We start from the raw sequence: 19,807 nt of genomic DNA on the forward strand, positions 1-19,807 counted from the left end.
CTGCAGCCCAACTTCAGCATCATCACCCACATCTCTGCAAGAGGGCTCCTCAGGTCCTTGGGAAGTGCTGGTGCCACAGCAGCACCTGGAAAATGAGCATCAGGGGTATGTGACTAAATGCCAGGAGATGACACAAGTCTGCAGGCAGCACCCCCAAACCCCCAGCGAGGTCCTGGGGAGTCCCTGTCCAGGGCTGTGACCTCCCTCATGCCATCTCTGGAGCCAGACCTTTGTTCGACTGGCTTAGTGTCGCATGGCTGAGCTAAAGCACAGAGAAAGCCATGTGGAAAATGCCACGTTGACCCGCATTGAAAGTGCAATGAAAAATAAAGTGGAAAATTCTGTGCTGTAGAACTCCCTTGCTTCCTTTTAATCACACAATTCAGGGTGCAGAAGGCTCCACGTGAAGGTGGTTTCTGAACCCCCACATGGGGTGACACCCCAGTCCCTCCAGCTTAGAGCACAGAGAGCTTTTGCTCTTCCCAAGCCTAATTAATCATGCAATTATCTCAGGCACAGGGCTCTGCTCCTTTGGCAAGGCAGCCTCCTAAAAGCTGTCATTTGGTAAAGTCGGACTTCATGTGAAGAAGTGTCCTGGGTTCAGCCGTAGCAGTTATTTTTCTCCTTAGTAGCTGGTGCAGTGCTGTGTTTTTGACTTTAGTCTGAGAACAGTGCTGATAACACACCAATGTTTTTAGTTGTTGCTAAGTAATGTGTACCCCGATCAAGGACTTTCTCAGTTTCACGCTCTGCCAGTGAGGAGGGGCACGGGAAGCCAGGAGGAAGCAGAGACAGGACACCTGACCCAAACTAGCCAAAGGGGTATTCCATACCACAGCACGTCATGCCCAGTATATAAACTGGGAGGAGTTACCCGGAAGGCCCAGATCACTGCTCAGGTCGGGCTGGGTATCGGTCAGCGGGTGGTGAGCAATTGTATCCTCTCCCCTTGTTATTTTCCCTTATCATTATTATCATTGGTGGTAGCAGTAGTGGTTTTGTATTATACCTTAGTTACTGGGCTATTCTTATCTCAACCCGTGGGAGTTACATTCTTTTGATTCTCCTCCCCATCGCTCCGGGAGTGGGGGGGGAAGGGGGGGGGAGTGAGCGAGCAGCTGCGTGGTTCCGAGTTACCAGCTGGGCTGAAACCACGACAAGAAGATAAATCTCCAGTGTGAAAAATCATTTATTCCCAGAGAAATACCTGTCAATTGGAGGAGGAGGAGGTTTAAATTTGCACAGTGTCAGTAAGATTTTAATCCAACCCTGTCTCATCCCTGACCAATTCAGAGGAAACCCCTTGGCTGCTGGACCCACAGAAGGGTAGCCCTGAAGGCAGGGAAGATCTGAGCCCATTGAAGTGTTGGGCTGGCTCCTAGTTGAGAGATTCAAGGTTCCCTATTCTCCCTGACATCTCTCCAAGCTGGGAAGGTGAACAGAGCCTGGATGCAGAGCTCCTGGTGACTCAGCGGGAGAGGCTGAAGTCAGCTGAAAACTGGTTGCCATCCAAAAAGCCTGGGACAAGCTGTTAAAACAGATGTACCAGGGATGGAGACGAATGTCTGTATCAGCAGACGTTCCTCCAGCCCCTCAGGAGGTGTTTGTAGGATGAGCTGCCCGTGGCCATTCTCAAAGCACCCCATGGCCCAGCAGTGAAAGGCGCTGTGAAGTGCAGGGCTGTGTTGGCCACTGCAGCTGGCCAAGGGGTGATGAGGTTGAGGTCTGGGGTACCTGTAGGCACCTGCTGCCATCCTGGGAATTTAAGGTTGGGGGCAAACCTGGATCTCTGGTTGAGGGTGGTGCTAACAAGACCCTGGTTCAACCTCCCTCGAAATACCAGCACTGCTCCCATGGGTGGTGGTTACAAGGAATGCCAAGAAATCCCTTTCCAGGGCTATCCTAGGTCCACTGCTGGCTGGTCCTCAGGACCTCCAGAGGTTGTCTCCAAGATCCCTATGCTCTTGCAGCATCTTGCATGGGCCACTCTTGGTGTAGGAAAACTTGAGCCTCACACAACCTACAAGAAACCTCGGAAAACCAACGCTGACAAGTAAATAGCACTGAAAGGCAGGATGGAGCAGCAGCAGGCCCTGACTCATGCACGCTGCCTTTGCAAGGAAGATCTGGAATGTTTTCCCTGGACTCTCCTGGAAGATATGCCCAGCAGGGAAGAGGAGTGAGTGCTAGCCTGGACACTAGACCACAGCCCTGCCCCTGGGAGCAGCCCCTGGGGCTGGGTTGATGGGGAAACATCCCATCGAGGGCAGGTGATGGGGTCCTCAGCGGTTCTGCATGGGAATGTTTTGGGAAGGGCCAGTTCTGAATGGCATGTCTTGTGCAGTTGCCCAAAGGAGGTTGTGAATGCTCCATCCCTGGCAGTGTTCAAGGCCAGGTTGGACACAGGGGCTTGGAGCAACCTGCTCTAGTGGAAGGTGTCCCTGCCCATGGCAGGGGGTTGGAACTGGATGAGCTTTAAAGGCCCTTCCAACCCAAACCAGTCTGGGATTCTGTGATTCTATGATCTTGGGAGTGGAGGCTGTTATATCCCCAACTGTGGAAAACATGAATTAAAGCAGTACCAAGGAAATACAGAGGAAGGAACAGTGGCAGGATGGGCTTGCCCAGCATGGAGACAAGTTGGAATTAGCCCTTGCTCTAGGGGCAGGCTGGGGCCCTCTGTCCTTGCTGGACAAGCTGTCCCAATTCAGGACACAGCCTTACTTCATACTCTGACACCTTGGGAGCTCCAGGCTCCTTTAGAAACTTGGGCACCCTTACAAGGGTGGTGGGCAAACCTCAGACTGGCTGCCCTGCAGAGCTGGTGGCCCCTGACAATGCAGGATCACAGCCAGGGCAGAGGGGGCAACCACCAGCATCCATACCTCACACAGAAGATGAGGGTCCTGCATCTTCCCCACTGTGGGACCAGCCCTCTCCAACCACCCCCATGGTGGTGTTCACAGCCCCTGGTTTTGCCTGACCCAAATGGCCACCCCACAACCTCCTGCTCTACCCCAAAGAGCTGCCACCCCAGCATCAATATGTGGGGGATCATCACTCCTCCAGTATGGCCTCCACTCCCGGGTGGTACTTCAGACACCATGGTTACCACCATCCTCACTCCCTGGCACCCCCCAGATCATCATGGCCCTGCTGTGGGGACCCTCATTGCACAGGTCCATCTTATCCTGGCACCACCTGAGGCCCTTGACCATGACTATCCTATGCTCAGGGGAACCTGCACCCCCCTGCTCCAGAGGACACCCAGGTGCCTTGTCATCCTTATTCTTGTTTCTGGATGCTCTCAGCTCCTTTGGCCTACATGCCCCCACTCCCCAGGCTCCCTAGACCTCTTGGCCATAATGACTCTGTTCTAGGTAGCACAGGTCCCTTCTTGTCCTGGAATCCTCCCTGGGCACCTTGATCATCACCATCCCCTGCTCTCAGAGACCCCACAGAACCCCCAGGCATGCCCCCATACCTGGGGCTCCCCAGGGCTCCCACTGTCCCCTGCTCCTGGGACCCCACGACCACAGGGACCCCCTGGACTCATTGGCCATCATGGCCTAGTGCTGGGACCTCCATGGTTCCCTACAGGGTGATGTGTGCCATTCCCCCAACGCTCCATCTCCCGTTTACCCCCCCCTCCCCAGCGCTCTATCTCCCGTTTAACCCCCCCCGGCCCCGGCCCGGGCCCATTGTCCTCCTGGCACCCTCCGGCCCGGCGGGGCCGTGCCCAGCCTCACTCCAGCGCCGCCCTGCGCGTCCCGGCCCGGCCCCGGCTCCGCTCGCTCCAGCCCGCCGGGCCCCGCCGCCTGGGATGAAGGTTCTCCAGCACAAGGTCGAGCTGCTGACAGGTAATGGCCCAGCCTGGGCGTGTTGCGGGAACGCTGCTTTTTGGGGTCCGGGTGGTGCCGGGGCTGCAGCGGGGGAAGCCCAGCCCGGTGGTGCTGGGGGGGAGGACCCAGCCGGCAGCCTCCTGGCACGCAAATGGCCGGGGGGTGGGCTGTGGGGTGCCTGTGGGGCTGCTGGAGCATCCCTGCAGCGCCTGGGCCCCCCGGGGATGGGGCTGGGGCTGGGGTTCCCCTTAGTCCCTGCCTCCCGCAGAGCCCTCACTGCTGCTCCCCAGGTCCACGGTGCTCAGCCCCTCACAGGTGGCACTGGATCCCCCCAGCTGGGTCCTGCCCACTCCCATGCCCCCCGCATTGGGCTGGTTTTGGGGGTGTGTGCTGGGGTGCAGACCTGTGCCCCCCGCCACAGGGGTAGAGCAAGCTGGGGGTGTTCATCCTGCACCCCGGCTCCAACCAGACGTGATGCCCGGTGTTAAACCCTTCCCACGGCCTCGTCATGATGACGATAATAATAATTATAACAGTGTATTTCCTTGCCATAAGCTCGTTCTCCTCCAATAAGCCAACGAGGGCTGCAGATCCCTGGGGAAGGTAAGCCAATGTGGCTGTTTCCATCCCTGTCTATAGATGTAGTGCCAGGGCCCCAGCAAGTCAGAGCACTAGTCCCAAACAGAGCACTGGTGTCACTCTGGATTTGGGACTGATTTGGGATTAGGGAGGAGGTGTGTCCTGGCTGTGCCCAGGAAATGGTGGAACCACACTGGGAAGGCAGAGTGGGAGCAGAGATGGGTGCGCTTGGGATGGGTGCTGTGGAGGAGCACTGGGGCAAGCTGGAGGGAAAAGGGCTTACTGCCAGTCACATTGCCCCAGCGTGATGGGAACTAAGTTGTCTTGGCCAGGAGACCCAGAGCCATGGCTTCCTCACCAGCCCTCCAGGGTGACAGTGGCCCAGAGAGGCTGGGTAAGGCTGCCCACAGCCCCACTGCTGCACTGGCAGGAGCAGGGACAAGGGTGCCATGGGAAGCAAAGCACCCATGGGAATCCTGCTTGCAGGCTGTTGCACCCATGGGACTCCCCGATGTACCGATCCCTGCTCCATTCCCACACTCAGCACCACCGGAGGGACTGTCCACCCTGCGCTGAGGATGCCGGTTGGCACAGGGCTCTGCCACGTCCCTTGTGAGCCAGCTCTCCCCCTGCCATCAGCAAGGTCATGGGGCCTTTCCTCATGGCTGGGCCACCCTCCCTCCCTCCTATATTAGCTGGAGGCTTTAATTACTAAAGGCACTCACCATACGCTAAGTGCTGTTCCCAGCTGTGCTGGGGGCTGCGGCCACAACGGTGGGTTCCCACGTTCAGTGCGGGACGCTCCTGCTCTCTTCCAGACTCAGCTACTGGTGAGGCTGATTTTCTTCCCATTTTTTAACCCTGGTATGGTGCCTCAGGGGATTGGGGGGTTGTCGGTCGGTGGCTTTGCAGGGCTGCATCACCTGGGCTGTGCTGGTGGGCTGCAGGCGAGGGCTGTCCCCTTGCACAAAGCCATTTGCCCAGCAGCAGCCCAGCCTGGAGCAGCATGCCCCAAGCAGGTGCCCCTCCATGGGGCTGTGACACCTCTCCCCTCTGGGGTGTTGTGCAGTGGGGCCCTCGGTGCAGGGGGTGACATGGACACCCCAGTGCTGGGTGCCCTGGGACTCCCTGGAGTCTTCCCCATGGTGTTTTTCCCTCCAAACAGTTGTGGTTTGTTGGATGGCTCCCAGGGAGCAAAGTGCGGTGTGTGCAGAAAGCAGCCAGGTGGCACAGCCTGCTTGGGTTTTGAATGCAAAATCCAGCTGGATGAGCAAATCTGGCTTTGGAGGGGAGTTTATGACTAGCTCCTGTATTCCTGGTGGCATTGCAATGCTCATGCCATTGCCTGGCCTTTCCACATCACTCACCTGGGCTGACCCAGGTTCGAAATTGGGCAAATGTGGAGCAGGCTTGGCCTAGGCTGTGGATGGAGCAGGGTCTGTGCCTGCTGCGGTGCTAGTGCAGCCCCATTCCATCCCCAGTATCTCCAGGGACGTTGCAGAGGGTGGATAGCCAGTGGAGGTGGGATAGGGCTGGTGCTGGCCCATTCAGAGCAGCAATTTGTCCAAAGGCTTGGCCTTGGGGAAGGAGTGGAAATGGAGGCTGTGAAGGCAAACACCTGAGGTCCAGATCCTGCCTGAGCTCAGATAATCCCCTTGCACTGGGATCTGCCAGTTACCCACCCCATCTATACACAGGGGAGCCTGGATTGTCCCCCACATCTGTCACCTTCTGTGTGGAGCCAGCTGCCAGGGGCACAGGCATCCCCTTGCTCTCTTCTGCTTTCTAAGCTGGGCTTGTGCCTGGGGGTGTTTTTGGAGATGCTGGTGCTGGGGGTACAAAGTCCCTGGTCAGCAGCATCCAGTGTCACACCTCTGCTGAGAGGCAGCACCATGGTGAAGTCTGTCCCTGCAAGCCCTGGGGTGAGCTGCCCACTGGCCAGCACCTGCTTCCCAGGAAAGAAGAATAATTTGGGAGTAAAGGCTCCACATTTGGTTTTCTCCATCATTGCAATAGAAACTTCAGACTGTCTCTCTGCTCCCCTGGTGCTTGGAGCATCCCTCTGCTTCCCAGCACAGCTGAGAAACATCACCCCTCTTCCTGGCTGTGGAGGGAGAGCTCCCTCTGTCCCACCCATGTCTGTCTGCAGCCTAAACCCAGCCAAAACGCTGGATTTTCTCTCTCCAAGTGATGCTGGAAGATGGGGTGGAATTGGGATGTTCTTGCCCTGGATTGAGTGCTTACAGGGGTGACCAGCATAGATAGACCAGGTTGGTCTCCCAGTTTGCCTAGGACTGTGCCCTGGAGATTGGTCTGTCCCTAACTGGAAGAACTGGACCTCTAGGCACTTCCTGCCCTGTGCCTGCTTCCAGTTCCCAGCAGAGAGGCTCACTGCAGCCCATGGACAAGCTGAAGCACCAAGTCCCTGTGGTAGATGGGTGGAGTGAAGCTGCTTTGGGTCCTGTGCCCATGGGCAGGGGGACCCAGGAGGCTTTAGGGGATGGGTGAAGGGGCTGGAGGCAGAACCTGCCCTGACACCTCCATTGCAGGGCTGCTGCTGCAGGAGATAACCATGGCAGGGCTGCACGAGCTGTGCTTCACTGAGGAGAAGCCACTGCTGTGGGGCCAGGATGCTGAGCTGGTGAGTCTGGTGACCCCAGCAGCTCTGGTCCCTCAGGATGCAGGTGCTGAAGTGGGAGCTTGGGGAGGTGTGTGTGTGCTGGTGTTGGGTGCACATGTGTGCACATATGTGTTGGCTTTCAGTGTACATGTGTGCAGATGTGTGCTGGTATTGCACGTGCGTGGGTGAGCACAGGTTCTGGTTTGGTGTGATCATAGAATCATGGAATCCCAGACTGGTTTGGGCTGGAAAGGACCTTAAGATCATCCAGTGTGTGCACATGTGCAGGCATTGTGTCCCCCTGCAGCCAGCGCTGCCCCGGGGAGTGGGTGCTCATGGTGTCAGGGGGTTTCATGAGTTGGGTGGGAGGAGGGAGGATATCTCTGTCCCTAATGGCTCCTTCTCTCCCCAGGACAACTCGGATGTCTTCCTCTCCACAGAGGACATGGACTGGAAGGTAGGACCAGCCACGGGGGGTGCCCCCACCCTGGGTCCTGCAGGGGATGGCAGCCTGAGGCTGGGGAAGGCTGCAGGGTGCTGAGTGGACCCAGGGGTGCTGCTGTCCCCCTCTTCCATGGGGACACGGTGCCTGGTCAGCGTCTGTACATGGGGCTGCACGTCCATTGCAGATGCCAGCAGGAGGGGATGGTACCAGGCATCTGTGCTGGCACTGGATGTGGCTGCGGGCACTTGGCAAAGGGCCTGGGACAAAACCTCTTTAGTTGATTTCTTCTCAGGAGGGCTGAGCTGCTTTTCCAGCCCCTCCACCATTGCCATGGCAATGGTTTCCCAGGCAATGCCAGCTCCTTGCTTACATAAGGATGTTTGAAAGCCTTTCTTTTTTGGAGGGCTGGGGCATTGCCCCCTCTTTTGGAGAGCAGGGACCCTCTGCTCCCTGGCTGGTACCTGCCCATCTTGTATTTCCATTTCACCTCTCTGTAGGAGCCCCACAACGTGGCCTCGGGGCTTGTGGGGCTCAGCTTGTGCCTGGCTCCCACTTTGGTGGTCTTCACCGTCACACCTCTGCCCAAGCTCATCCTGCACCAGGCTCCCCCCACAGAGACCAGGGTACCAGTAGATGGGGAGGGAGGGCAGTGGGGCTGCCAGACCCCAGCTTGCTGCCTATCCCTCTCCCAAAGCATCCCCCCTTCCCAAGGGACACCAGTGACTGGCTTCAGGTTCTATGTTGCTGCTTTGCCAGTGGCTGGGACCACCAGGAGGGTGGGCTTGGATGGTGCTGTCTGAGCCCTGCCAGGTCTGGCACTGAAACAGCAGCATCTGCAAGGCTGAAATGAATCTGGATTTCATTCATCCTGGGAGAGGAGCAAGGGAGCACAGGTCCCTCTTTTGTCAGATCCAAAGTGGTGCCCAGGCTTTTGGGGCCAGCCTGCTCAGTCTTCATCATCCATGCAGGTACAGCCAGGTGGGGAGCAAGGACTTCCGTCAGGATGCTGGGCTAGTGGTTTGCAGAGTAGGACATTTCTGGTGTCTCTCTTGGAGGCCACTAAATTATTAAAAGATGGCAGTGGTGGAAAAGAAATTCCACCATTCCTAGCAACCCTAAAGCTGGGGAGATGCTGGGGCTGGGAGTGACAGGCTGTGTAGGTCTGGGCCGCTCCTTGCTCTGCTTGCTCAGGGTCCCTGTTGACAACTGGAGGGGAAATGAATCCTGGTGTCACTGATGTGAGGGTGAGGAGGGTGAAGAAGGCACCATGGGCACCAGTATGGCTCTCACTCACCTGTGCTGGGGCAGGGCTTGGTTGGCATGTAGGGGATGTTAAAGAGTAATGACTCTCCCAGGACAATCTTTGCATGCCAATATTTCAGGGATTGGCCCACGGTGACACTGACCCGTGTCCCTGCTGGTGCCCATGTGGAGTGGGTCCAGACAGCAAATGCCCCAGCGATGCACCTCGGCACCTAAAGGATGACCTGGGCAAGGATCAAAGCAGCATTCCCAAGCCAGCCAGGCCCTGAGCCCTCCTGCTTCCCCTCCAAGAGCCTCAGGGTGGGATGGGATGAGCTCCCCAGGCTGTGCGGGGCAACCTCCCCTTTTTCCCCCACCCCAGCACTTTTCCCTCACCTCCTTGGGGTATTTAATCCAGTCCCAGTTAAACTCTTGGCTGTCCCTCTGCTCCTCCCCAGAGCCATCACTGCTCCCTTGCCAAGATGCTTTGGCCTGGGGGGGCTGGGGGGGGGGGGAGCAGGGGTCCCCCATTCTCACACCAGCCACAGTAAAGCCCTTGGGGCTGCTGGAATAAGCCAAGTTGTTGGAATGCAGGGGGCAGGAGCCTCTGCCCTGGGACCTGGAGGCCCTGGCCCTGCTGGAGGTCTGGGCCACCCGCCAGTGGATGGTCTCATAACCAGTGGGATGGCAATGCCATTCAGTGCCATTCAAGCAGAGTCAGCCTTGCTCAGCCCTCCCATGTCCCTGCAGCCCTTTTGCATTCATGCCTTGCTTCACCTCAGCTTTTCCACCCCTTTTCCCTCTATTTTGCCACTGTCTGATTTTTTCTGCCTGCTCCTGCCCCTCTGCATCTCTTGCTTTTCGCTGGAGGCTGTGGCTGCTTGTGCTCTTTGGCTCCATGGGCAGCAGGACTGAGGAAAGCAAAAATTCCACCTGGACCCATGAACAGCTTTGTACCTGTGCCAGGACCCCCTGGAAGCTGGGCTTACCCCTCACACAGTCCTTCCTTAGCAGAGATGGATCTTGGGCTTGGCTCTGAACTCCAGGCAGGACAAAGCAATGCAGAGGAAAACCTCTTTGGGGCAGGCAAGGCGGATGCCGTCCTTCTGCCTGTCTGTCCATCCTTTCTCCAACATCCAGACCCCCTGACTTGTTTGCAGGACACCACGTTCAGTGGCTCCCCACCAGCTCTGGGTGATCAGGGAAAGGGCTCTCCCCAAGGAAAAGGGGCTCAGCCCTGTTATCAGTCCTGCTGGGTGAAGCTGAGCTCACAGGGCTTGAGCCGTGATTCCTGATGCATGTGCATTGCTGCAGGCTGCAGGTCCAGCATGATTCTGCATGTTTGCATATGGCTGGAGCCACACACGTGTGCTGGGTGCCCGGGCACCCCGGCCTGTCCCGCTGTGCCCGAGGAGGGAAGATGGAGCAGGTTCTGCATGGCACCAGGCAGTTTTTCCTTCCTAAACAAGGATATTTGGGGCCAATTGGAGCATGAATAATTCCGCTGGCAGCCAATGGCTGAGTGCTGGCTCCATCTCAGCACTCCCGCAATGGAGCCCAACCTGTGTCGAGGGGGAAGGGAGGCAGAGGCAGGGCTTAGTGCAGGGCTGGGGCTCTGCTATAAAGCCAGGCGAGGGGCTGAGCCAGCGCAGAGCTCTGCTTCACCCAGCCCACTGCACCGCTGTGCCCTGCACCGGGACCCTGCTCTTGGTCCACCCTGCCTGAGCATCCTTGTCCTCCTGGTTCCTCACCATGCCTGAGTGCTGGGATGGGGTAGGTACCACCGCTCCGTGCTCGCTGCCCTCCCTTTGCTGAGTTCTGCCTCAAGTACCTCCCCTGCTCACTGAGGCTGGGCCTTTGTACCCAGCAGGGCTTGGAATGGGGCAGGCAGTGGTTGGTGAGGGGGAACCTGCTGCTGGGGAGCTTTTGCTTCTCACAGCCCCACTGCTGCATCTCTGATGCACCACAGACTTCAGGGACGCAGTGTCCTTGAGCATGTCCTCCCCAAGCCCAACTGAGATGCTGCACCCAGGCTGAGTGTGGCTGCAGAGGCTGCTGATGGGGGGATGGGTGGCACCTTGCCCCTTCCCCACCCCAGATCTGCAGAGGGAGAGGGTCTCCTGCTGTTTTGAAGCAATCTCTTGGATGCTTTTTGGTCTCTGCAGTGATGGCAACAGGCTGGTGCAGAGGGGGAGCACTGCAGCAGTAAGCGGGTGACCTGTACAGGGCTGGGTGCCCGAGTCACCTATGGGTGCTGTGACACTCCCCCTCCACCTCACCCTACTCCACTTCTTGCTAGGGCCACGGGTTGTCAGTGCTCTCCACTCCTCGCTGCCTGCATCCCCTGCATCCCTATCCTCCCCCCCTGCAGCGAGCATCCCTGTGGCAAAGGGCGGGGCTGTGATACCCAGGAATGCTGCAGAGGCTGCACCATGGGCAGGGATGTGCCTGGCTGGGCGGGGGGATGCTGGGGGGGATGCTGGGGAAGGAGCTGCCATCTTGGGCATGTGATTTTGGGGTGGGAATGCAGCCTGAGCTGTTGGGGCTATGATGGGTACCATGGGCACAGTGATGGCAAAGAGGCAGCCCTGTGCCCAAGATCAGACTACATGGATTGCCTCCTGCTCTGTGACCTTGGGCCAGGCCCTTCCTCTGCCTCAGTTTCCCCACCATTGGTGCAGGGAGACATCCCTGCTCATTACCTGCTGCCTGATACAGCCCTGGGGAGTGGAGGGGCAGCTGTGGATGAGGGCTGGGGTTGGGGTGCCTTTGGGGAGCAGAGTATCGTCTCCACAGAGCCCTTGAGCTGCCCTCAGGCACTGCATCCCCCCACAGACAATGGATCTCAGCGAGGGGAGGCACTGCAGTGAGGAGACCGTGTCCTCAGGCAGTTCCTCCCACCTCAGGCCCATGTCCTTCAGAGTCCTTGGCAGCACGTAACCCATGGGAGCATCCACATATCTGCTCCCCTCCCATCAGCCCATCTGTGGGGCTTCCAGTTCCCGCAGTGAGGACCGTGCCAGCATCCCCTGCCCAGCCCATGATCTTCCTGCTACCACCAGATCCTGGCTTCGAGGTCACTGGCTGGCAGGGATGGGCATCCAGAGGGGACCCTGGTCCCTTGTCCCCAGGCAGCTTGCAGCCTCAGTTTCCCTTGCTGGCTGGGGATGATGGCTGTGAGCCCTCCCAGCCAGGGAAACTGAGGCACAGGGTAGCCCTGGTCTCTGTATGGGGGCACAGCCATGTCAGACCAAGGTGTTTTTAAGTTACTTTAGCTGTGATTTTGGGATCAGGCTGCAGAGTTTCCCAGGGCAGTGTCCAGGGTCTGACCTCTGCCTGTTTGTCCCAGGCACAACGAATCCAGGCCAACTGGGCCACGCTGTCATCCCCACCCTGTTGCCAAACTCCCTCAGTCTCAGGCCCTTGAAGATCTCCTGTCCCATGCTGTGGTCTACCTGTCCCGTCCCATGATCCTTGTCTCCCAAGACATCTTGGATCATCCCATCCCATCCCATCCCATCCCATCCCATCCCATCCCAAACCTCTATCCCTTGATCCCATCCCATGATCCTATCCCATGATGCACCATGATCCTAAATCCCATTATCCTATCCCAAGTCCTCCCTTTCCTTCCTTGTGATTTGCCTGCCTTCTGCAACCACAGGGATGCCCAAAGCTGGGGTTTTTCTTGGAATGGCTGCTCCTCTTTCCCTTGTGCTCCCATGGGACCCAGCTGCCCAGGGTGAGGGCTGGGGTGATGGGGCAGGAGAGTATGTCTTGGGGGAGACGCATCACCCCGTCTCTCCTCTTCCCTCAGGAACATGACATTGAGACCCCCTACGGGCTGCTGCATGTGGTCATCCAGGGCTCTCCCAAGGGGAATCGCCCGGCCATCCTGACATACCACGATGTGGGCCTCAACCGTGAGTGCAGGTCCCTGAGCCATGGGGTTCAGGGGCAGGGGGGAGCAAGCCTGGAGCTGCACTGGGTGCAGGACATCAGCCAAAGCCCCAGCTCAGCTCCTTTGCCTCCTCCCATGGAGGGTCCCCAGGCTGTGTTGGGTGCCCCCAGGTATCCGATAGCACCAGGAGGGTTTGGATGCTCAGCACAACCCAAAGCCCAGGCCAGGAGTGCTTGGCCACCCTGCTGCTGGCTGTGCACTGGCCACGTCAGGAGGGATGGGACACAGGGGATGCTGGATGGGTTCCCGCTGCCGCCTGCCCTTTGGAATCCAGAGCACAGACCCGGTGGGGTGTCATGGGGGCTGAAGGAGACGGGGAAGAGTAGGGAAGGAGAGACCTGATCTGGGGCTCTGGATGTGGGGATTCTGTGCTATCTGGTTTAGATTGGATATTGGGAACAATTTCTTCACCAAGAGGGTGGTCAGGCATTGGAACAGGCTGCCCAGGGCAGTGGTGGAGTCACCGTCCCTGCAAGTGTTCACAAAATGTGTAGGCGAGGCCCTTAGTGCCATGGGTTAGTGGTGGCCTTGGCAGTGCTGGGGAATGGTTGGACTTGGTGATCTTGAAAGTCTTTTCCAACCTGGTTGATTCTATGATTAGACCTGCAGCCCAGACCCTGGGCTGTGTCCCTGAGCCCACACAGGGCTGTATCCCTGAGCTGAGCCAGGATGCCCAGTGCCCTGTGTGGGGAGGAGCTGAGGCTGTCACCACAAGTGGAAATGAGCACTCTCACTTCCAGGGATGCGTCATGTTGGTTGCAATGGCCCTTACAACCTGCCTCACCCCCATGTTTTAGGAGGGGTGTCCTGGCACCGATGCCATGGGGCAGAACCCCTCCAAGCCCTTGCAATGGCTGTATCCCACTGCAATGGTGGTGGCCTGTCCACAGCAGCACTAGGGCTGTTTCTTTGACTGTTTCCAAGCAGGGAGATTTGCAACTGTTTTTCAAATCCCATGTTTGCTTGAGCCCCTGCTGGGGATTTTGGATAGGGCTGATAATACCCCAGGGCTGCTGATCCTGCTGCCCAGGGTGGTCCTGCAGCTCTGGTCTTTGCATTCTCCAGTCCCATCCCTCCAAGCTGACAAGGCCCATCCCAAACTCCTCATTCTCCTGGCTGTGTCTGTCCATCCCCATGCTTCCCAGCACCAGTAGGGATGCAGGCCTTGCTAACAGTGGCTGTGGTCTCTGCTGTGGGGACAAGGAGCCTGGCAGGAAGGGGATGGGAGGGCTTTGGTGACATGTCACCTCCTGGTTGAAGGGCAGTGGGAGGGTAGGTAACATCTCTGCATACTCTCTGGCCCCCGTGCCGGGGTGTTTAGTGTCTGATCCCTGCCTACCCTTTGACAGACAAGCTTTGCTTCAACACCTTCTTCAACTACGAGGACATGCAGGAGATCACGAAGCACTTTGTGGTGTGTCATGTGGACGCACCAGGCCAGCAGGCAGGAGCCTCGCAGTTCCCTCAGGGGTAGGTGCCAGCTTCAGGGGCTCACTATGCCCACAGGATGTCACCTCCCTGCCTGCTGGGATGTCACTTCCCTGCCCACCAGGATGTCACTTCCCTGTCACCTCCCTGCCCACCTCCCTGCCCACTGGGATGTCACCACCCTGCCTGCGGGCTGCTGCTGCCTGAGCAGTCGTGCCCTGCCTGCAGGTCTCTCTGAACTGTGTCAAAGCCCGTGGCAGCCAAACAGGGTGGTTTGTGGGTGGATGACAGTTCCTTGCCCACTCCAGGCAGCCCCGCTGCCCTGTCCCAGTCTTCCTGCTCTGCATCTCATAACATCATCCTGTGCCCCCTGTGCTGCAGGTACCAGTATCCATCCATGGACCAGCTGGCTGCCATGCTCCCCAGCGTGGTGCAGCACTTTGGGTAAGTCACCTCCCCTCCACACTGCCGGATGGGGGTGCTGGGCAGGGAGATGGGCAGAGGGCAATGCTTTGGGGCTGGGGAGGTGTCCCAGTAAGCTGGCATCCTGCATGTGTCCTTGTGTTGTGGGTGGAAGGATGCCCCAGGGAACCCGTGCTGGAGCCCACTGGCCCCCATATGCACCTCTTCACTTTCCAGGTTCAAGTACGTGATCGGGATCGGTGTTGGGGCAGGAGCCTATGTGTTGGCCAAGTTTGCGGTGAGCTGGGGCTGGGCTGGGCTGGCCCTGAGTTACCTGTAGCTGCTGTCAGCCCAGGGCATGGGGAAGACCAGGAGCTGACACCCCTGGGCAGGCTGTGACCCTGTGAAGGCTCCTGGAGGAATGGGGGGCCAGGATGGCAGTGCCATGGTCATGGTGGCCAGGTCTTGCCACAGGTCTCCCATTGCCCCCAGTGCAGTGGGCAGTGGTGCTGGTGGGGGCTGCCCTAGGCACATCTCCCCTCCCCGCTGAGCACTGCCCCTCTTGCTCACTGCAGCTCATCTTCCCTGACCTGGTTGAAGGACTGGTCCTCATGAACATTGACCCCAACGGCAAAGGCTGGATTGACTGGGCAGCTGCCAAGGTGGGCAGAGCCCTGACCCCGCTCCCTGGGGCAGGAGCCAGCCAAGTGGCGCTGTAACTCCCTGTGCTCCCTCCACAGCTCTCTGGCCTCACCAGCACACTGCCGGACACTGTCCTCTCCCACCTCTTCAGCCAGGTAAGGGATCCCGATGCATCCTGATGGTCACCAACTCCTCACCCTGCATCCCTGCGGGCTGTGCCCTGCCATGTGGCACTGGACCTGCCCTATATCCACAGGGATGAGGTTAGTCAAGCCCTGCCTGATCTGGGGCTTAGCCTTCACAAGTGTCCGACTCATGCCCGCATCCTTCCTGGGAATGCTGCCTGCAGCTCCATTGTGCCCAGCTGCGTGGCCCAGCATCTTCCCTCTCTGGCACAGCATAGGCAGGTTGGGGGGGGAGTAGGGTGTCTGCATGGCATCAGGCAGTGCCTGCCCTGATCCCCATCCCTGCCCTGATCTCCATCCCTGCCCTGATCTCCATCCCTGCCCTGATTCCCATCCCTGCCCTGATCCCCATCCCTGCCCTGATGCCTATCCCTGCTGGCACAGGAAGAGCTGATGAACAACACGGAGCTGGTGCAGAGCTACCGGCAGCAGATCAGCAGCATGGTGAACCAGTTCAACCTCCAGCTCTTCCTCAACATGTACAACAGGTGAGTGCCCTGGGCTTCCTGTCTGCACCAGGCTGCAGTGCTGGTGGGACACCTGGCCCTGTCGAGTGCTGCCATCACCCTCCAGCACAGGCAGCAGTGTAGAGCTGGCTGACAGTGCTGGCCAGGGATGCAGAGCCTTGCCATGTCCCAGAGCCCACCACCATGGGTGCATGTCCCCTGTCTCCTCCTGCACTGGGTGCTGGCACAGGGAAGGGGACAGAGATGCTGTCCCATCATGCAGGAGTTTGGGAGCCTTGTTACTGCACTGGGTGCTGCACCCTGCTTGGGTCATGGCAGAGATGGATGTGAGGTTCTCCATCCATAGCGTGCTGGGGCAGTGGGGCCGGATGCTGCTTCCCAGAGCTAGCAGTGCCACAGCTCTTGTGTTATGGCATCAGTGGCAGCACCGGCCCATGGGCTCACACTCACCCTCTTTCTCCTCCATCAGCCGCAGGGATCTGGACATCAACCGGCCTGGGACTGTGCCCAATGCCAAGACACTGCGGTAGGAGTTGCACCAGCATGGCATGGGGTTGGTCCCAGGGCAGCAGAGTCCTCCCAGGCCAAGCCCTGACTGTGCCTTTTCCTCCTCTCGTTTCCAGCTGCCCTGTGATGCTGGTGGTTGGAGACAATGCGCCTGCTGAAGAAGGGGTGGTGAGTGATGGGTAGTGCCTGCAGAGTGGTAGTGCCCATCACTACATGGGCACACACACGTGTGCCTGCTCAGACACACGTGAGCGCCCGTGTGCAGGAGCATGCTCATGTGCCAACCTACCTGCTCATGTGTGCACGTGTGCATGTGCATGGTGACACACCTGGAAATCTCCCCTTCCTCATATGCCCAGATGCGCTCACAGTGTGCACACTTGGATGTGTTGGCACACAGGCACCTTCCCTGCTTGGTCACATGCACCCAAAGAGCTGCTGGCACACACATGTGCTTGCACACATCCATGTGTTGTCCATGCTTGCACAATCAGCCTCAGGTATTGTGCAGGCGACCTCATTTGCATGTAATGTGTAAGTGCATGCACAACCCCCTCCAGCATGTGTGTCTGTGCATACACACATGAGCACACTCATGTGCTTGTACACGTGTGACACACAGGATGCCTGGCAGGAGAAAGGTCCCCTCAGTCCCATGTCTGCAGGCTCAGGGCTTGCCTCCCTGTCTCCACCTGGCTGGGGTGGGATGTGCCACTGGCGTGCCATGGGCCAGTGGCACTACCCATGTGCAACTTCCGCCAGGCTCAAGGCATCCCAGGGTGCTAATATCACCCCTCTTGCCTGCAGGTGGAGTGTAACTCCAAGCTGGACCCCACCAACACCACCTTCCTGAAGGTAGGCCAGTGGCAGAGGCAGCCAGGAGGTCCCTGCTGCCCATCAAGTGTCCATTCCCCTCCTCCCCAGGGTTGCAGGGTGTCCCTACCTCCCCATTCCAGGTCCATCCTGGCCATGGATGGTCCATCCTGGCCATGAGGAGAGCAGGGTGGCCCCAGCAGTGTCATCCTGGGTACCAGGGGACAGGGTGGGTGGCAAAGGCTCCCTCCCAGACTAAACAGGACCTTGTCTCTGCAGATGGCTGACTCCGGTGGACTGCCCCAGGTCACACAGGTGAGCCCCCCCCCAGTGTCCCCAAACTGGATATACTGGGCCTGAGACATGCCCTGGTGCTGTCCCTCACCTCTGTTCTCTCCCGCAGCCCAGCAAGCTGACTGAGGCCTTCAAGTACTTCCTCCAGGGCATGGGCTACAGTGAGTGCTGGGCTGGGCATGGGGCTGGCATGTGTCCGCATGTGCACATGCGTGTGTGCCCATGTGCGTGTGTGTGCTAACCTGGCTGCAGGAGAGGAGCCTGGTACCCTGGTGTACCCATCCTGAGGGAGAGCTGCATGTGTGTCCGTGGTGTTTTTATCCTTGTGTTCGGGGGGTGGTGGAGTGGGGGGTGGTGTGAGCAGGCTCCATGTGCACACAGACGTGTGTACAAGGGCTCTGTGTGTACATGTGTGTGGACAGCACCTCTGTGCATGCGTGCACACATACATGTATGTGAGCATGCACAAGCAGGGGCTTTGTGGGCGCGCACAGACACACAGAGTCCATGTGCACAAGTCTGTGTGCACATAGGTGTGTGTAGGTCCATGAGGACATGTGTGGATGCATGTGTGTGCACAGGTGTGTGTGCACACTTGTGTGTGCATATGTGTGATGGTCCATGCACACATGTGTGTGCAGGTCTGTATGCACACGTGCAGGTCCATGTGCATGCACATGTGGGGCTGGGGGGGGGTCCTGGCTCCACGGAGCAGCCAGCCTGGCTGATGGTGTCTCTCTGCCCTCTCTGCCCCTCTCACACCCACCACTGCCAGTTGCCCACCTGAAGGATCGGCAGCTGAGTGGAGGCTCAGGTACCACTCAGTGCCTGCTGCTGCATGGTGCCGCCCGGCCTGTGCCCTCAAGCTGCCTGGGCACCTTTGGGAGCAGCCTGGGTGCTGGAATGGCCCTTCCTAGCCAGATGTCCTTCGTCTTGCTCCACTTTGCCTGAGATGAGCCCCCTGACCCATGGCTGGGGGCTGAGAAATGAGATTCAGAGACATCCCCCACCAAGTGGGCAAGTCTTGGCAGTGCCCACTGTGCCCTCCTCCAGCCGGACAGGCACTGTACCCACTGGGCATCCTGGATAGAGGAGGGTTGGCACCATCCCTGCACATCCTGGTGAGCTCAAAGTGCTCCCATCCCAGCTCACTCCTTGCCTGGAGGATGGTGACCAGGGTCCCCGCTGCCTCATGCCCAGTGGTTGCATTCCCAGGAGATGTTCCCAGTGTGCAGCCTGTCCAGGGGCCCCTGTCCCTGCCCTGCTGTCCTTTGCCAGCCTAGAGCTTGCTTGTGTTGTCACAACACCGCATGCTGCAAGCTTGTGCCTGGTGTTATTTGCCTCAGGGAGTGGGACCTGTGGCTTTGCTTATGTGAGTTGCTGTCAGCTCAGATCCTGCTGGATTTCAGAGGAAACTGAGCAGCCTGTTCATGTCTGTGTGCCCGTGCAGTGCCATCCGCCAGCATGACCCGGCTGGTGCGCTCCCGCACGGCCTCCCTCACCAGCGCCAGCTCGGTGGATGGCACCCGTCCGCGTGCCTGCACCCACTCAGAGAGCACCGAGGCCATGGGGCAGATCAACCACACCATGGAGGTATCATGCTGAGGTCCACACCTGCCACCGACGTCTTCTCCAGAGCCATCTCCTATCCATCAGCATCCCACCAGCACCCGCCTGCCTTGTCAACATCCTCCACCAGGGCCCTCGCTTCTTCGGGGTCAATTTGTCTTCTTGGCCATTGGCCTCATCCCCTTGTCTGGTACTGGAGAAGGAGAGGGACTTTGCATTCCGGCCTCTGACTCCTGGCTCCATCCAGCGGTCACCATGGTTCTGCATCAGTCCTCACTCTCCCCAGCATCGGCCTGGCTCTGGCTTTGGTGGCGGCGGGGACAGGATGGGGGGAGCAGGGGTGAGGTGGGGATAGGATGGTGGGATGGGACAGGACAGCAGGACATAGAAAGGACACAGGAGGTAGGTTGTTGCCCCGGTATCAACCGACATCTGGCCAAGCCAGAAGGAAGACAAGGAGCAGTGCTCACTGGGGGAGGTCACTGGGCCCTTCCCAGGGATGCAGCTCCCATTCTCCCCACCAGTCCTCCCTAAGAAGATCTGGCACAGGATCCCCAGCACACCCAGGACCTGCTGTGCTGGAGCTGGCCCAGCATTGTGAGAAATCACCCCCCAAACTGTCCCCATGCCCTGGTTGCATACCCTGAGGGCTGCCCTGGAACAGTGGGCTCAGTCCTGCTCCAGAAGCCATTGGGGCAGGAGGGTGGCATGGGGGGGGGTCCCCCTGCCTCTGCTCTTGCCCACGGTGGCACTTCCTTGGTCCCTTGTTGCAAGAAGGACAATCACCGCCTGCCACCAAAACCACACTGGG

The 19,807-nt window shown here is 58.7% G+C and overlaps 1 protein-coding gene across 4 annotated transcripts; it reads left to right on the forward strand.

Moving 5' to 3' along the window:
* The first annotated feature begins 3,823 nt into the window (after positions 1-3,823).
* On the forward strand, positions 3,824-19,032 carry LOC115618980 (protein NDRG4). 4 transcript variants are annotated; one of them, XM_030510997.1, is made up of 17 exons: positions 3,824-3,860; positions 6,971-7,062; positions 7,454-7,498; positions 12,546-12,651; positions 14,039-14,159; positions 14,499-14,561; positions 14,757-14,817; positions 15,095-15,181; positions 15,260-15,316; positions 15,731-15,834; positions 16,283-16,339; positions 16,437-16,488; positions 17,128-17,175; positions 17,413-17,448; positions 17,537-17,588; positions 18,203-18,241; positions 18,878-19,032. In XM_030510997.1, exons 1-17 carry the CDS (start codon positions 3,824-3,826, stop codon positions 19,030-19,032), a joined length of 1,212 nt encoding a protein of 403 aa, XP_030366857.1. The 4 variants fall into 4 exon arrangements, with proteins under 4 accessions (XP_030366857.1, XP_030366856.1, XP_030366859.1 ...); XM_030510996.1 differs by lacking the exon at positions 18,203-18,241; XM_030510999.1 differs by lacking the exons at positions 3,824-3,860; positions 6,971-7,062; positions 7,454-7,498 and adding an exon at positions 10,402-10,501.
* Positions 19,033-19,807: the final 775 nt, after the last annotated feature.

Source organism: Strigops habroptila, chromosome W (genome assembly GCF_004027225.2).
Source record: "Strigops habroptila isolate Jane chromosome W, bStrHab1.2.pri, whole genome shotgun sequence".
Lineage (NCBI taxonomy): Eukaryota > Metazoa > Chordata > Aves > Psittaciformes > Psittacidae > Strigops > Strigops habroptila.

Bases quoted from the DNA above. Each gene is read 5' to 3' on its own strand.
- LOC115618980 (XM_030510997.1), top strand. From the start codon at position 3,824: ATGAAGGTTCTCCAGCACAAGGTCGAGCTGCTGACAG. The intron at 14,818-15,094 runs GTGAGCTGGGGC...TGCTCACTGCAG, and splicing joins ATGTGTTGGCCAAGTTTGCG to CTCATCTTCCCTGACCTGGT. The intron at 16,340-16,436 runs GTAGGAGTTGCA...TCTCGTTTCCAG, and splicing joins CCCAATGCCAAGACACTGCG to CTGCCCTGTGATGCTGGTGG.